This window comes from Ciona intestinalis, unplaced genomic scaffold (genome assembly GCF_000224145.3).
Source record: "Ciona intestinalis unplaced genomic scaffold, KH HT000128.1, whole genome shotgun sequence".
Classification (NCBI taxonomy): Eukaryota; Metazoa; Chordata; class Ascidiacea; order Phlebobranchia; family Cionidae; genus Ciona; species Ciona intestinalis.
This window is the reverse complement of record NW_004190450.1, coordinates 26,993-44,406: the sequence shown is the minus strand read 5'-3', so window position 1 is coordinate 44,406 and position 17,414 is coordinate 26,993. Positions and strand designations below refer to the sequence as shown.

Below are 17,414 nucleotides of genomic sequence, written 5' to 3'. Positions count from 1 at the left end.
AAGACTCCTTGCTGTACGCTGAAGCTCATAAGCAATAAATTGTTCAAACGGGGTCGTGTGTAAGGAAATTTACAAAACAGTGCGTGGGCGGGTCAGGTTGCCAACCTTTGCTTTAGGTGTTAGCCAAAATGTGTAAATTACTTCAGTAGCCTACAGTTGCAATAAACTTTTTTTAAATTGTAAAGAAAGTGTTTTCTCAAAGTTAAAGCATTTTTTGTCATTTAGTAGTGTAAAAATAACAAGAGACTCTAACAATGCATTGGCATTAAGTAAATTCCTGTGATGTGACTGATGTCACAAAACATAATTTAAATTTTATGTTATAACTTGCCAAGAATTTGCACTATTGCACATTTGTTTTATTTCATAGATTATGTTTTGTCATTATCACTGGCTTCACAGCTATGGAATATATTACACAATATGAAGATATATCTATATGTATATATAATTTACTATATATATTGCGCCTAAATGGAATCGTCAGTCTATTATTCAAATAACATCCTCACTTGTAGCCTCAGTTTCTTACTGCATTACTTAACACAAGAATCGTTCAACTCTATAAGCCAGACCAGGTTCAGATTCGCAAAATTTATTATAGTTATCATAATTCCACTTATTTTTTAAAAATTATTTTTAAATAGATCCATAAACTTCATGTATCTCACCCAAGCAATGATGTTCTCGGTTCCCTTTCGAAAATGTTGGAGACATCACCTTATTTGTTATCTCTTTTATCTTGTCATGATAAAGTAGCTAATAAGGTAAGGACAATTTAAATTTTCTCATAAGTAGTGGTTTGGTACACCTGTGTAAACTATAATTACTCAGCTTCAGCTATGTGGTACATATGCAATGTAAATTATGGTTGGTCACAATTAAAAGTGTATTTTACATTCTTTACCACATAGCTGAAAAAACCTATGCCGGGCATGTTACTTTACCTAACTTTAAATGAATAAATAAATCATGAATATAACTTTTTTGTGTTATACACCTCGTGTCACCTCACGAGTTCCCACAAATGTTACTTGGTTGGTGATTGTTTTTTTTAATGTATGGCTAAAAATTTCAGTGTTTCAGACAACCCATTGGTTAGAGGCATGCGTGGTAACCATGTGCTAGAATATATACATTTTGTGCTACAATATATACATTTTTTATATTTACTGTGCCACGATATATATATACATTTGTTATTTATGTCATAGTGCCCACAAGTAATAATTCAAAAATAATTAAACAGATAGTTTTTATGTGTATATTTTCATTTAAAACCAACTTGTAAGAGTGTGGTCCAGACTCTTTTTATGGGTAGCGCAATTATAAGCTACGGTTTCTTCCTTGTTTATGATTGCTAGTTAGTTCCCAATGTTACTTTAACACTAACGGCACACGAAAGCCCGACTTGTTATAGCGGCTTGTGGTCAGGAGTCCGGCACGCACATGTCTTTTTTCCAATCCAGTAAAGAAAAAGAGAAAACATTGCTATAATACCTCCTATACTGCCATGTATATTGTGTGATTGCCTGGTCTAGCACAGGCAATAATGCTAATTGTTCCACGATTCCTTTGGTTCTGATTGGTCAATCGAGGCAGGAGAAAATTGGTGTGATTTTTCAAATACTGTATTCACAAACAATAGGATGTTATGTTTAAATAAATTATAACTGCGCAAATGGAAGTCAAATTTTGACACATTTCTTTACGACAGGGGTTCTTAAACTTTTTAAAGCTTGTCCCCCCAATGAGGATCTTAACGAACTTGCGCCCCCCTTTTTTGTTAAACTAGCGCAGTGGTGTTTAGTAATTTCTGCCATGATCCACCACAGCCAAACCTGACATATTGGACATGCTTTAAACTGCGCCCCTTTGGTTGACTGTATCTGTATTATTGCGTAAAACACATCATCGCGATCAAGGCAAAAGTGAAATCAAATAACCATTCGGTTTACGATTGCGTCGTAGTTTAGCCTTATACTTACCTTGTTTTTCTTAGACAGGTCGACTGTTTGTTACGAAATAGTAGGGATTCATATTCATTGTATCATAATAGCGATTGTTTTGCCTGGCAATTAATTATGACATAATAGCAATTCACACGGCGATTATAATAGGGATTGACACCTCATCATTTAGCATGTGTAGGAGGTTTAAAAACAGGCTTAAATGTTTGCTTTTTTAATTTACCTTTTACGTGCGCTGTATTTTATCATTTTGAACACCAATGTAATAACACTTTATTTTATAGTTTTTCGCGCCCCCCTTTCCTAGTGTTACACGCCCTCCCTGGGGGGGCACGTCCCTCAGTTTAAGAACCACTGCTTTACGAAGTAATGTGGTAATTGTCGCTGTCGAAATTGTAACATTAAGTGCGGTGGATGTGCATTAAATAATTGTAGTTTTAAAAATTGGTTGGAGTGTGTCGCCTGTCTGTAATATACATCAAAAGTAAAGTAATTTGATACTGATCAAGTTTGCAGTGCAATTTTTAGATATTTCTGTTTATTCTTGAAATATTTGTTATTTAATATTGAAAAGTTCATTGTGTTGTCATCAGGATTTTGATGACATCATCAAAAAGTGATTCTTTGTTAAACATAGCAAGGAAATAAATATTTTACAAAAAAAAACTGCGAAACATGATTGAATCTCAAAAAGTACAGTCCAAAGCGTTTTAACTAAATAATGAAATGTGATACTGTCACATTCTTCTATTTAAACTCTTGATTAATTTTTCGTTCAAGAATTCTTCTAGGCTAGCCTTTCCTAAATACTGATTATTTGGAATTTTTAAAACATGTATGACATTGACTTCATATAACTTCATGAATAATAATTGTCAGTAACAATGAATTTATTGCATTACATTTAATCTACTGTTGTGCACGAATTGTATTGTTATATTACATGACGTATAGTTTATAACTGTTAAGAATCAAATAATTACAAATTCATATGTTCAATAATACTGGCCTAGTCACTTATTGTTATTAACCCTGTCATAACCGCATCAAGGCTGTTGTTACTTGTTTTTTTTCTTAATCAATGCACATATGAATGTTAATTGGTAAACAAGTGCTCATAAATATTGCTTTACTTTAAACCAGTGTCCTTAATTGAACTGCCCAAAAAGGCACCTGCATGGCAATATATTACCAAAGGACGTTTTTATATTCGTAATATGTTTGGCAACAACTGTTTATTTATTGACACTGGCGTATCAAATAACCTATTTAAAAAAAGTATCTGTAACGAGTTAGTAAGAATCCTATTTTAAGTAAACTCCCGATTAAAAACGTGGCATATTAAACCATCATTCCTATGAATAAATGCTATTATTCATGAATAGGGGTATAGGTGCATTAAGTTTTTGCATTTGTTTTACTGAAAAGCGTTCTATGTTTATTATTTCACTACTTTTGAGTAGTTACTATAACCGCCAAGCTTCTATGGCAATTATTATTCTTTTATTGGTGATGGTTTTCTGTATAACAAATAAGAACGATTAAATAACGCAACTTTAAGGAACAACAAAGTACTTACAAATTGTTTGCGGCTAATAATATGATACCATCATTTAGGATTATAGTAACTTATACATCTGGAATAGGGAAGAATAATTGGTGAAACGATAAACTTAAAGCGAATATATAAGGCTGGCTGTAAAACTAAACGTACAAACTAAACTCAAAGTCAATGCAAGCAACTACAACTAAAGGACGTATAGGAAAGCAAGGAAATAAGCCAAACCCGCGAGTGATGCGGGCGGCGCTGATTGGTTAGGGCACGTACACTAAACTTACACGCACGAACACAAATACACGCTTCATTGAACTTACATACGATTAACGGTAAATCAAATGCAGGTAACAAACTAGGTTCGAACTTAAAGTTAACTAAACATATTTACAAATATATCTTGCGATAACAGTTACTAAATTTTCCGACAAAGATATTTGGTAATCTAAAACATTTGTTTAAATGTAAACTTAAAATTGAGTGCCCTATTAAACTTCATTGTTCTATGTTAAGTCCATTTTTTGTAACAACTGATTGAAAAGTAAGAGTAAATTGAGTATATCACTTATTTTGCTATGGAGTACATTGGGTATACCAGATAACTCAAAGTAAAATCGGGGAAAAGCTTTTGTGTTCATTCTGTTCAAACTATTTTATGTTTTATTCAATATTTATTATTTTATATTTTATTAAGGTGAATTATATGCAATAAGCAATTTGTGTATTTCAGACACTTTCTGTGCAAACCATAAATCCATGATTTTTAGTGGAAAACAAGGCCATGGTCCTTTGTTTGCTGCTAAAGTATCTGATTCAGACAACTTCTTTACTCTCTTGGAAGTTTTATAAAAAGCTTCTGTAGGATAAATTCATAATTTCCCCCTAATAAGTTAGAAAAAACGAGAGCACTATAGAAAGGAAACTTTGTTTGGGGTAGTAAAGTGCATAAGCCAAGGCAAGTCATGTTTTGGTGCAGCAAACCAAACTAAAATACCATATCAGACTTTATGTTTGGCCTTTAATAAGGCATAGAGTTGTTCCACCTGTGCCTTCACAAAAAGAAAGGTTGATCTTAAGTGCACAGTTATGTTGATTGCGTTTAAACATTAAATTTTAATTATTAAGAGTGATTATTCTTAAAAAACATGATTGATCATGGATAAACCTTATTCAGGAATATGATGAACCAAGATTAACTGAGATTGTTGATGATAATTATGATGAAGTGAAATCAAGTGAAGAATCCATGAAAGTTGTTCGACTCGTCAAAAGTGATGAACCGTTGGTATGTTGAAGTTAAGAAGTTACATTCAGTATATAATTATTTACCATCATTATAAGGTGACAAACATCCTCAATAATGGTACTTTCAGAATTGATATTAATAATGTCCAAATTGGATTAGTATTAGTATGAACAGGAATGATGTATTTTTAAAACAATAGGTTTTTTCACCAAATGCATTTTTTATCTTTAGTTTAATTGCTACATTCTAATTCTTAATTTATCGGTAAATATGCATTTCGCTGGAAAGATAGTTAGTTAAAGGTATCCTTATTTCAATGTGGGTAGCTTTAAACTTGGCTAAACTTATCCATGCAAACTATTAAGGGATTTATTTTTACACACTAGGGTGCTACCATCGCAACAGATGATATATCAGGTAATATTGTTGTTGCAAGAATATTAAAAGGAGGAGCTGCTGATAGGAGTGGTAAGTAAACTGCTGCTTAACATTATTTTTTTATATATTACACATTAAGAATATTTTGTTCATGCAGTTAGTGGTTATGCGTATTTAAGAATACACATGTTCTACTATAGTTCAAAACTGAAATTTTTAAATTTCTGCAAATATTTTTTAATCCTTTGTATCTTGTTAATGTGTTTAATTTAGTAAAGAACTTGTATATGGTTAAAAGTTGTAAATATAATTTAACTCTTCACACGCATGACTGATTGATTCATATCTAAGGGTTAATTCATGTGAATGATATCATCGTTGAGGTGAATGGTGTATCAGCCCAAGGTAAAAAACCAGAAGAATTAATTCAACTTCTTGCTGGCTTTTCTGGGCCCCTCACATTCAAATTGATACCGGGGGAAATATCAGCTCAACCAAGAGCAGAAGAGGTACATATTATTTATCCTGTGTACAGTACAAGCAAGTGTAACGTTTATAGTTTTTGAACAAATTATGTTACCAATAATTACCATTTCTGAAATGCCCAATCAGTAGTCAAAACATAGAAAACCTCCTTAATTAGTTTGGTAAATGTAATTTAATTTGGCATTGCTTGTTTTGTGGACCTGTATCTGCAGGGTTAGACTTTTTATTTTTAAAACTTAGTTGCTAAAACATATTTTTAGTATGTTACACCGACGATTGTTATTACACATGCCACTGGAGAGAGTCTAGAAACTTTTATTTCTAATCTCTAGAACTTCGATTCTTTTCCTATTTATAGGATAGCATTAATTTTACCAACACACATGAGTTATTTACACTAACATAGTAACCTTGGTTAAAAAAAAACCACGAAATAGAAATATTGTGTGTGTGTCCCACTAAGTATTTCTGGGTCGGTGCTGGCGAATTTTCATATCAGGTTTCACATTATACTTTATGCGTTAACACTGACAAAAACCGTCAGCCCGAGAATTTTTGGCCGGAATAGACTAGAGGTGGTATGCAGAAAGTATAATCAACTTTGATCATTGTTCAAATTTTCTTGTCGTCATAGCAATGATTTAAATGCTATGCAGAATGTATAATGTTGATTATCTATTTTTGATTATCCACCATCATCAAAAACTTAAACAGCGAAATCGGTTGTTAAAGAGTGTCTGGCAAGGCAAATTGTGAGTCTTCAAAGTTGGTAAGGCGACATAAGAGTAATTTCTGCAAATCCAGGTGAAAACGATTGTGTTGAATTGTTTTTATAGGTTGTAACAGAATCTGGGCCCTTTTAAAAAATACGGATTTCGGTTCGCAGAAGTTTGGTAATTACTCCGACTTGCTGCTACTCTTTCCATATTATTTATACTGTTTGTATTGATTACTATTCTGTTAAAGGTATAAAAACAATGACAAAATTATTAAACATTTTGTCACTAATTTTACTGAGAATTGCCTTCTTTGTTAAATAATTTTTGAGAGAAATTCTCTTGTCCACTGTTATATCACAAGTACAGAAAAGACGATTTATGCTAAGCTGAGAATCACTGATTATACTTTCTACATATCACCCTATAATAAGCAAGTGCTACCTACTATCAGATTAGTTTAATACGCATATTTTGGGGATGCCACAAAAAATCAAAATTTGCGTTTTGATAGGAATGCTCAAATGTGATCCAATTCTAAAGTTACCATTAAAGTTTTAAAATACGAAAATACAACTTTCGTTTAAAAATACAAAAAATATGAAAAAACGGCGTCAAAACGGCGTCAACCGCTGGCGTAAAATTGAACCGCTGAAGTAAAAAAATGGCTGTGGCACAAGGCATGGGATTTCCTATAAGAAAAATAATCACTCAACTTTGTTCGTTTCTAGTTCCTAAGATGCTAGAGAATTTTCAAATTTTATTCCCAGCACTTTTTTAGTTATTTTTTTACATTTTTTATATTAAAATCTTTATTCTGTCTCTATGGTACCTGCTGTATCATTTTATTTATATAAAAGTCAGTTGTTCATGTTGATTATTAGGTTTGAAATATTGCAGAGTCAGCATATTCTGGTATCTAGCTCGGTTTAATCGAAAAATTAAAACATAATAAAGTTTACATTTTTAATTTTTTTTTGTATATATACAAAGAAGAAGCCTTCATTATACTAATTCAAAAAAAAAAATTATTTTTTTTCAGTAGTTTAGACATTAGAATCAGTCAAAGTTTAGTGCCTATTCTTGTAATGAGAAATACCAGGCATTGTCGAAACAGCCAAATTTGTTTTACTCCAGCGTTTTTTACGCGTTTTTTTACGCGTTTTTTTTACGCGTTTTTTTTACGAGTTTTTTTTAAAGCTGTATTGTTTTAGGGAACTTTTATGGTACGTTTAGATCTCATTTGAGTGTCTCTATGCTCTATCCATATACAAATTTTCATTTTTGGTTGGTATGCTCCTCTTACTTACCAACACTATTGCTTAAACAGATTTCTTTACATTGTAAAATTTGCTTAAAGAAATATGCTGTATATTATACAAACTAAATTTTGTCTTAGTTGATCAAAAGTAAACAATGCTAAATGCGATGTTTTTAACGGTGCAAGTGTAAACCTCAACCACTAACAAATTGCATAATTTGAAAAGTTGTAATATGCACTCAGCACTTTGTCACGTAATTATCTAATTCTAATCTAACCTTTTTTAAATTTAAGATAGCTCTTATGGAAAATATGATGACGCACAATGTTTTTTGCGCTTTTTAGAAGTTTATTTTCTATACAATCGCAACTTTTTTCTAAAAAACTTATACAGCGGTTATCAGGAAAACCTAAGGAATATTTTCAGGCCAAAGTTTTCACTGGCCACCGTCAACAGGATTGCCGTTAGGCGTTATGTAACAATGATGTCATTTATATATATGAATCATTGTTCTATGTGATGTTGCATTGTTGCGACTAAACCTCAATGGGGAAAATAACAACTACGTGTCTATATATGTCTGTTCAATTGTTCATCATTAAAGAGTTGACCTTTAGTTTAATATAGCTATCTAGTATGAGTTGTATAACAAGAATAATATGTTTTCTACTAATCTGCATAGTCAGCAAACTTTATAAAATGCATGGGAGGCAGAGATAGTTAGACGTGGATTCCTATAAAATAAAACAAATCAAACATATCAGTTGCTAACTAATATATGCAGTGAAGGACATTGTACAGTGAAATTGCTCTTCCTGTGGTGTTAGTTAGTAATAGTTACGGTGTTAAATAGTAATAGATAATAGTTACGATTGTGTCAAAATGTTTTCAATGCTAACGTAACGAGAACAATGCTAACAGTAGCGAAATAGAGATACTATATACAGTAATCGTCTGCTATTATTTCGGTTTCTTCTAGAACTTTTTTTAAAAAATCGGCATCTATGGACCTACTTACCCTGCCACCCCCAAGTTTGAAGTCTATGGTTATCTCAGATAAGATACTTTATCTGTCATAATTTGGAATAAGACATCATTATATATAATTTAACAGTAAGAGTAGCACCAACTAAAATAACAATGTTTTTCACCCCAGATGTTTTTACGACCCCGTTTCACTTTTCTACCTAAATCTGATTCATTGATTCCATGTAAGGAAGCTGGCCTTGCATTTTACCCGGGAGATATCTTACGTGTTGTGTCTAAGGATGATGGTTCATGGTGGCAAGCTACCAAGGCTTGTTACGTTTGTTATATGTTATATATAAAACTATAATTCAAAATCCTATAATTATTACACCAGTTTTTATTAAAAGGTTCAGAATTTTGGCATTTTGCTTTTATCAAAAAATCAGATATGTAAACACTGGCAACTCTTGTGATTATTAGGGGACAGTTCCCCAATCCAAGTGATGCAAATCGCAGAATTCATAGGCTATATCATAATGTAATTTAAATTTTACTTTTTTTGGTACACTAGTTTTAATATTTTTAAATTTTAAAAAATTTTTCACCTAAAAATTTAATACGGAAATACTGGTCTTTTTTTTGGACAACTTATTGGGACTACTAGATTAAAGCAAATGCTTTTGCAAGGGTTCACATATCTACTTGTTTGGGTGGCAGCACCGAGCTTCAACCCTGCTATCCTTTGGCCATGATGCAATCACTTTAACCACCACTGTAAGATATCCTGGGTGTTGCTTAATACAAGTGTTGTGTATTTGTTAGATTTGTTCAAGTAATTTTGAATCCTCCAATCAGAGCATTGGACGTGCTGGACTTATTCCGAGTATAAAACTCCAAACCAGGTAATAATATGGGTAATGCGAGTGTGTCTATTTGTACTGAAACAATCCACAAATACATGCATTTTTAACGTATTTTGTACCGAATTAGAGTAAAATATGTGTATTTTGTTGTAGAAGGTTTTAAAGTCGACTTAGGTATTTGGTATGATAAGCCAACTCTGGTAACTCTGGTCTATATCTTTATCCTTTCAGAAGGTGTTGCACTCTTTATTTTCGTTAATATCATTGCATCTTAATACCCAGCATGATTGATTTGTTTCCCACATAGGGAAGGCTTTATTTAAGAAAAATGCATTTGACACCATGGCACCATAATACATATGCACTTCACAACTCTATATTGCCATCGAATCTTATTGCCTTTGGTTTCTCAGGAGAGAAAAATTAAAAAAACAAAGTAACTGTAAGAACACACCATCTCCATCTATCAAAGGAAGCAATCTGAGTTTAATGAGCAATGACAGGAAGACAGCATGTAAGTGATAATCATGTCTAGGTATATCTTCACACTTTTAGTGCTAACCAAAAAACAAAAAAGTAGTATGGAGATTTTTTGGTTTGTTTTTCTTATTTTATTAGTATTTGCCTGTTTTGGTAGATTATTAGCATCCCACACCAAAATTAGAATTCTCAAAACCTCCAAAAAACCTGTTGTCGCCAGGGATTTTCTTGTATTCATTATTGTTCTTTTAATTCTGATAACCTCAATCTTACACATGCGGACTATGATTTATTTTAATATTGATGGCAGTTTTGCAGCAATTGAAGTTTGTTATTGCAGCTTTTGTTGGTCATAGTACAGCATTAAGCTGTGTTTCGCAACAGGACGTTATCCTGATGATGGGATCTTGTATAGCACATCAAAATTAATATTTTATATCGTATATATTTGTATTTCGTGTAGTCAGAAACCATTATTTTGTTTGGTCACGAACTATTATATTAAAGTAGACATTATAAAATAGTTAATTGAACTAATATTTTCAAATGAACAATTATGAGCAGGGTCTGTGATCCGTGCTAGTTTTCGAAGAAAGAGGAATTCCCCGCATCCAGTTACAGGACCCACACCTCCAAATAAATCGGAAGGTAACTGTTTTGGGCAGAGTAATCATCTGGACTACTGTTTCTTTTAATTTTTATCTTGTTGGTATTATGGCCAATTCAGCAAAACAACAGAAACGTATCAGTAACTTTTATTTAAATCAAGTAAGCAAAACCAAAAGAATAGAAAAAATGCGATGATTTGCACAAACAAGAAACCGGCATCAGAAATGCTTGACTTTACTATTGGTTTATTTATTTTTTCTAAATTATTTTTTAAGTTTTACTCTTTTAATTTCATTACACTTTTTAAATTTTAATCTTTTTTGAGTCCAGTATTATCGCAGACGTTTTCTGATTTACATTCTATTTTTTAGGAAGTAAGTTTGAGCCGCCATCTTTCCCCCCTTATGAGGTGGTTTCCCAGCTTTTACCCCGCCAAAGCGGGATAAATCCCCAACCCTCAATTTATCGCCCCATTATCCTGGTGGGGCCACAGGGGGTTGGGAGAAACGAATTGAAAGATCGACTGATTGATTCAAACCCCACCCATTATGGAGTACCTGTACCACGTGAGTGCTTTACAAATTGTGTATGTAAGAGTGTGTGACAATTTGATCAGGATATGTAGGAATGTGACTGTGTTTTTATGTTTTTGCATTGTTTTTATTTGTGAATGTTTTTTTTAATTTTGTAATATTCCCCAAAAATTCGTTTTTGCAGTATATAGGTTCATACTTAAGTCGGTTTTACAATTTTCAGTTTCCTAATCTTTAAGATTCAGATTTGTAAAATTTATGAGTTGTCACACCACCATTAGAGTTCGTGTGTGTGAATAAATGAATGTAGCTTATTTACACTCACGTGACGGGCAATGACAGTCTTGCCCAAGTAACATACATCCAGTGGTAGCAGCGAGGAATTTTAAATAGAAAAAATCCTAATAATACGAAATCAACTTTCTTACACGCAGCGGCCATTTTTTAAATTGAGGCGCCTCTGGTCATAATGTATTTAATAATTGCACATACTGTTTCAGACACATCGCGTGGTAAACAGATGTCCGAGGTGGATGGCAGAGATTATCACTTCGTTACACGCGAGTATATGGAAACAGGAATCAGAGATAATTTGTATGTCAAGTTTGTTTGATAAACACTACAATAAAAATGTCGGAAGCATCTTGATGTTGGGTTTAATAGGTTAAGTCTGGTCTAATTTCCAGATTCCATGGTGTGTCTCATTCAAGAACCACACCCTTACAGAATAGAAAAAATATTTATACTCATGGTTTATTAAACCAGCATAACTTATGAAGCAAATCCTATGACAAAGTTTAAAATCTCCGCTCTATTGTTTCCTAATTCCTATAGGTTTCTTGAGTATGGTGAATATAAAGGTAACTTGTATGGAACAAGTTTATCAGCAGTTCGAAGTGTCATTCAAAACCATCAAGTCTGTGTTCTCACTCCTTACCCACAAGTGAGTGTTCTTTTGGTGTAATGGGTCAACAATTCTGATCTAAATCCCAGGCCTTGCTACCGAACCTGAACCATATAGTCTGATATAGAATACTGAACACATTTTGACAGTTCTCAACTGATTAGAGTTACAGCACACTTAAAAGTAGACCAGTTTAACATTAAAGTTTTAAAACAAAAGTTTTTAGTTTAACACTATACATGCTGAAACCTTCTATGTATTGTTAATAATAATTAGTTTCTTAGCACACATTTATCTAAATCTAAACTCAGTTTATTTGTATTGCTTTATTTTACTTATTTGCTAGTCCTATATTTGCAGAAGAGATTTTAGAAAGGGGTTTTACTTTAAAAAATAATCTTAACAAATAACCTGTCACATACCAGTTCTTACATATTATGTACCAGCAGAACAAATAGGTAAAAAATTAATTATAGATATTTATTGCGGAAAAAGCTGTGATATGTTTTTTAACAATTGTTTCTGTTGTATCTGTATCACATTACCATCATATTTCACCCATATATAAATAAATTTCTTATTATCAACAGGCACTGAGTGTGCTTCGAACAAAGGAATTGAAACCTTTTATCATCTTCATTCAACCTCCACCATTGGATCAGATGGATTTGAATATTCCTGGTGATTTGGCTTCCAATGTGAGAGCAAAACTTACAATTGATCGCAATAGAAGTTTGCCTTTTTCTGTGAGTTTTTATAAATGTCACTTTTTTATTCTGGCATGAGGAATGGCTACTTAATACCAGCATTGTAAATTAAAGACTTTTGGCGAGCACTTTAAGTGGGCGTACCATCTAAAAATAAAAACTGTATATGAATAGGTGCTGAAATGTGATGTACCGTTAAAGTATCCATTTTCAAAACAGCTTCAGAAAAAATCGCACGAAAAAAAACTTGTTGGATTAAAAAACAAATACGGTCATGCAACAATGCTTGAGGTTTTCCATTAGAAAAAAACGGCTCTAAAATTTGATTGTTTCCTGTTTCTAAACTACAAAAGAATAATCCAAAAAGATTTCGAATTTGGTATAGCAGATTAGCGAATGCTTGTCCTTCTGAATTTATAAAAAGAATATGAAATATAGACTTCAGTTTGGGTTTTTTGGGAAATTTTCTCAGCAGCTTAGGAACTAGAAACTAACAAAGTAGACTGACATTTTTTTCTTATCGGAAATCCCATGCATTTTCGTATGGCTAATTTTTTTACTCCATTGGATTTGTAGTAATGACACATATTTTTTAAATTTTGGTAGAACCTTTAGATCACGTTTTCACATTTCTATTAATACACTAATCTTAAATTTTTCGCTGGTATATCCTATGTAGCATGACACTGTATACAGGAATGAGAATGATTGAGACACTTTATCCTTGCATTGTAATGCAACAGTAGTCCTTATATCACAGCTGTTTCATTTTATATATCGGTTAGAGGCTCGTCACTGCTACAATTGTGCGTGCATGTGTCCTTGGGCAAGACACTTAACGGAAATTGCTCCAATTGAAAGTCAGTAGAGACCAAGTTAGGGAACGGATCGTAAAACAATGAGTCTTGTTCTCCATTATCTCAGTTTTTTTGTGACGTCATCATAGCAGTCATTAGGACTCTCTATCTTAAGGCATACCATTTATTATTGTTGAGTGTAGTTTATTGTCTGAATATTGCGATTTTTCAGAAACTAAGCACTTCTCGGCGTAAAAGTGGCTTTCTACTTACTTTAACAAAAAAACTGACATAAATAATCGACTTTTATTGAACAGTCTACCAGTTAAAGAATATAGAACAAAGAATATTAAGTATACCAACCAAAACTCTAAAAGAACATGTTTTAAAAATGAAAATACAAAAAAAAGATGCATAACATTAACATATACTGGTGTTTCCAGCACCAAGGTGATCCTAGAATACAGATAATATAGCGGTCATTTTTGATACTTTCTACTTGTGCCATTAACATAAAATTTGGACACTGTACTAACTAGACCCCAGCGGTACTAAACTAAAAATAGTAAAATTCAAAAAAAATTACTTGTGAACATTAATATTTGTCATAAAACATATTTATAGAATTTTCTCGCGATCCAGCTTAGGATTTGTTATAGCGCTACATCATACCTAAAATATAAAACATTATTTTCTTTAAAAAAGTGAGGGATGGATGTAAAATATAAAAAAGTATGGTCATAACTTTAATCATATAAATATTAAATTTTTGATTTTTTCCGCATACGTCTATGTTGGTCACTGACATGTTATTCCCATCAAAAAAACAATTATTTAATTTTTTTAAAAACTGAATATTAATATTCGTCATAAAAACATATTTATAGAATTTTCTCCTGATCCAACTTTGAAAGATTTATATTAACACTCTTCCATAGAATGTTTATTATAAAACAAGATTTATATTAACACTTATATAGTAGGGTGGGGGAAGATGGGACACTTTGTCAGACGAGACTTTTTTATTTTCTTTTTACGGACCCCCATTTAATGATAATCAGGAAAATAAGGTTACAGAATTATTCGACAGTATCATTGCGACTTTATAAAACGCTCGTCAAAGCTGATTACTGTTTTTAAATATTAAAAAAAAATGTAAAATAGAAACAGTATACTTTGAACAGGTAAAAAATGCGAAATAGTAAGGTGCTATTTTTTAATGCTCGCGAAATCATGGTAAAGTCAATGAATTTTTTTAGTTTGCGTGTGCGAACGATTAAACTAGTTTCATAGCTTCATAAAACAACCTTGACTATTTCGTACAGTTTGATTTTGTGTCATAAAACTAGTTTTAGTTTTGTAAAAAGACACTGAGATATAAGCATGAAGAAAATAGGCAGTGGACAAAATGACTTTAAATTGGAATAAAAACAACATAAAAATATCGGTTTAACGTTATATATATGAAGTTTACACGGCAAAGAAACTAGCACAGCCTGTTAAACTCGGTAGGTTAACTACAAGTTGCAGAATACTGCTAATGTAAATATATTTCAATTTAGAGTCCCATCTTCCCCCACAATGTGGTTTTGTATGTTTTCATTGCCAAACTTTGAAAGGTTTGCTTTTGATTTAGTAATTTAAACCTCAGGGGTTATTCAACTATAAGATACTGATATAATAATAAGATAATATTTTGAAAATATATTTTCGAAGTTTGGTAATTTGCACTTGGTGATAATTTATAAGAAGTGGCTTGTGCCAAAAACAGAGTAGTAATACCCAGTTTGTAGCAAAAATAAAAACTTTAACAATAGGTATAATCAATTTTCTGTTATTACAAGTTCATATACATTTGTAGGATACAATATTTATGCATTGATGTTCAAACATTACCCATTGTCGTTTAAACAATACCAATTGTTATGCAAAAATATAATGTATAGAGAACATGTTAAAAACTATAGCAGTAGGGCAAGAAAAAGAATGTTATAACCTAATTTTCAAAGCGTACAGTATTATTTCGTGTTATTTACGTATATTTCTATTTATAAATACACTTATTAATCAAAATTAACAATGATTTTAAACTGTCCCATCTTATCCTGTGTGTTTACGAATTTGTAAAATATACCTTGTTGTGCGGATCACTAAATAACTCCTTGTGTGTTTTATTATATTTTATTAAATTGTTGTCAAATAATAAAGGAATAATAGAACTAATTCGTGGTGTTTCCCAAAAAAACGTCATCTATTTTGATTTTGAAAATATTTGGCAGTATGTGCTCAAGTGCTCCATCTTCCCCCGTTGTACTATATTTTAAATACTAAAACAATCGCTATACGTGTTTTCTGGCTCTTTATCGCTTGCAAGCACTAAATAAACATACGCTGACCATGCATTTGTATGGGCGATTCACGCTCTGAGAGTTCCGTAATGGTGGATACAATTGCTGTTTCCTGACCTCACGTTGCTCCAACCCAGTATTTCCTAATGGGTTGTCCAAATTATCAGCCATATAGAAAAAAACAAAAATAATCACCTACAAAGTAACATACTAGGCAACTCGTGAGCTAAAACAGAACACCCGTATCACAACGACCGTGTTTTCCGGCCACGTGAGGATAAAGCAAGCTGCATGCATTTATATATAAACCAGATGTATATATATATATATAAATATGAAATATATATTTACATGTATGAATGGCAATCATAACCTTTTTTTTATTCCATACGTTAGAAAGAGGAATTGGCTGATTTAGTTCGAAGAGGAGACAAAATGAAGGAACATTATGGTCGTCTCTTTGATGCTAAGATAATAAACGAAAACATCGATGTTGCATTCGAACAACTCAAAGAAATGTCTTTCTTTCTTGAAAATGACCCTCAGTGGGTCCCAGCTGAATGGCTTCTATAAACAGAATTTTATTGATTTGATTTATTTAAAAGACTAATTTTATAATACTTTTTAAAACTGTCTGTAACTAATACAGAAATAAGAAAACAGATTATCTGATTGACCGAATTTACTTTCTTTCTAACAATTAATGTCAAATTCAAATTGTAATTATTTCTTCCATATTTACCAATCGTTGTGAAAATTATGCTTCCAAACGTATCTTACTGTTACGTCATAAATCAGTTTCATTGTCTGTATTCAGTCGTGAATGTTTTAGTTTTTATTTCGTTTTTTATCGTTTTAGCTTCTTTCATAAGCACCATTATTGCGTCATGATTCACTTATAAACGACCAAAAGCGATATTTTATTTGTAAAAAGTTTTTTTTCACGGTTTTGTGCCTTTTTTTTCACATGTATATCAACATACAAGCTATTTCAATACACATGGTACTCGCCGTTGAAAGGACAAAGAAAGTATTTGTTCATTGCGGCTTTTCCTGTATTAATTTAAACTGATGTGTTAGTTTGGTACATTTGTACTTGGTGCTTCGTAGGAGCTTTAAATAAACATACTACGTTACTCTTTGTACTGTGTGCATACATATGGACAATTAAAGCATGCGCTGTGTTGTTGCAGAAAAAAATTTATGAAGACTGTATATAAGGATTTCTCAAACTATGTGAAAAGGGGTTGAAATTCTGCAAAACTTCCAATTATCGACTACAACTTAAAAATTAACATTCGCTTGTAATGTTAAAGGTATGAAATATAGTAGGGTGGGCTAAGATAGGACGCTTTTTCATTGTATATTTTCTCATCGCAATTGGTAGTAAACAGAAAACTTTCATAGAATTGTAAAACCATAGCCTCACGATTTTCATAGACCGTTGTTAATTGTTTAAAAACGATCAGGACACTTGGACATTACGTGCTAAAAGTGTCCCATGTTGCCCAACCCTACTATACGAGCTTTTGTAAGTGTGCTGCACCTCTGACGGATCCATTATAGATTTAAATGTGTCACCTGAAAAGTT

At 32.2% G+C, this 17,414-nt stretch overlaps 1 protein-coding gene across 3 annotated transcripts in view; it reads left to right on the top strand.

The window, feature by feature from the left end:
* LOC100181746 (MAGUK p55 subfamily member 7) overlaps positions 1 to 16,964 on the top strand; it is a 24,622-nt gene extending 7,658 nt beyond the window's left edge. For 2 of the 3 annotated variants that reach the window (XM_026838930.1, XM_009863831.3), the window contains exons 4-16: positions 648 to 767; positions 4,700 to 4,810; positions 5,158 to 5,239; positions 5,501 to 5,658; positions 8,770 to 8,910; positions 9,405 to 9,484; positions 9,859 to 9,959; positions 10,490 to 10,573; positions 10,906 to 11,100; positions 11,568 to 11,661; positions 11,902 to 12,010; positions 12,562 to 12,717; positions 16,220 to 16,964. In XM_026838930.1, coding sequence (XP_026694731.1) covers positions 648 to 767; positions 4,700 to 4,810; positions 5,158 to 5,239; positions 5,501 to 5,658; positions 8,770 to 8,910; positions 9,405 to 9,484; positions 9,859 to 9,959; positions 10,490 to 10,573; positions 10,906 to 11,100; positions 11,568 to 11,661; positions 11,902 to 12,010; positions 12,562 to 12,717; positions 16,220 to 16,396 — 1,608 coding nt within the window. In that variant the 3' untranslated portion in view covers positions 16,397 to 16,964. The remainder of the gene's footprint in view (positions 1 to 647; positions 768 to 4,699; positions 4,811 to 5,157; positions 5,240 to 5,500; positions 5,659 to 8,769; positions 8,911 to 9,404; positions 9,485 to 9,858; positions 9,960 to 10,489; positions 10,574 to 10,905; positions 11,101 to 11,567; positions 11,662 to 11,901; positions 12,011 to 12,561; positions 12,718 to 16,219) is intronic. The other variant, XM_026838931.1, reaches the window with a different exon arrangement.
* The last annotated feature ends 450 nt before the right edge of the window (positions 16,965 to 17,414 follow it).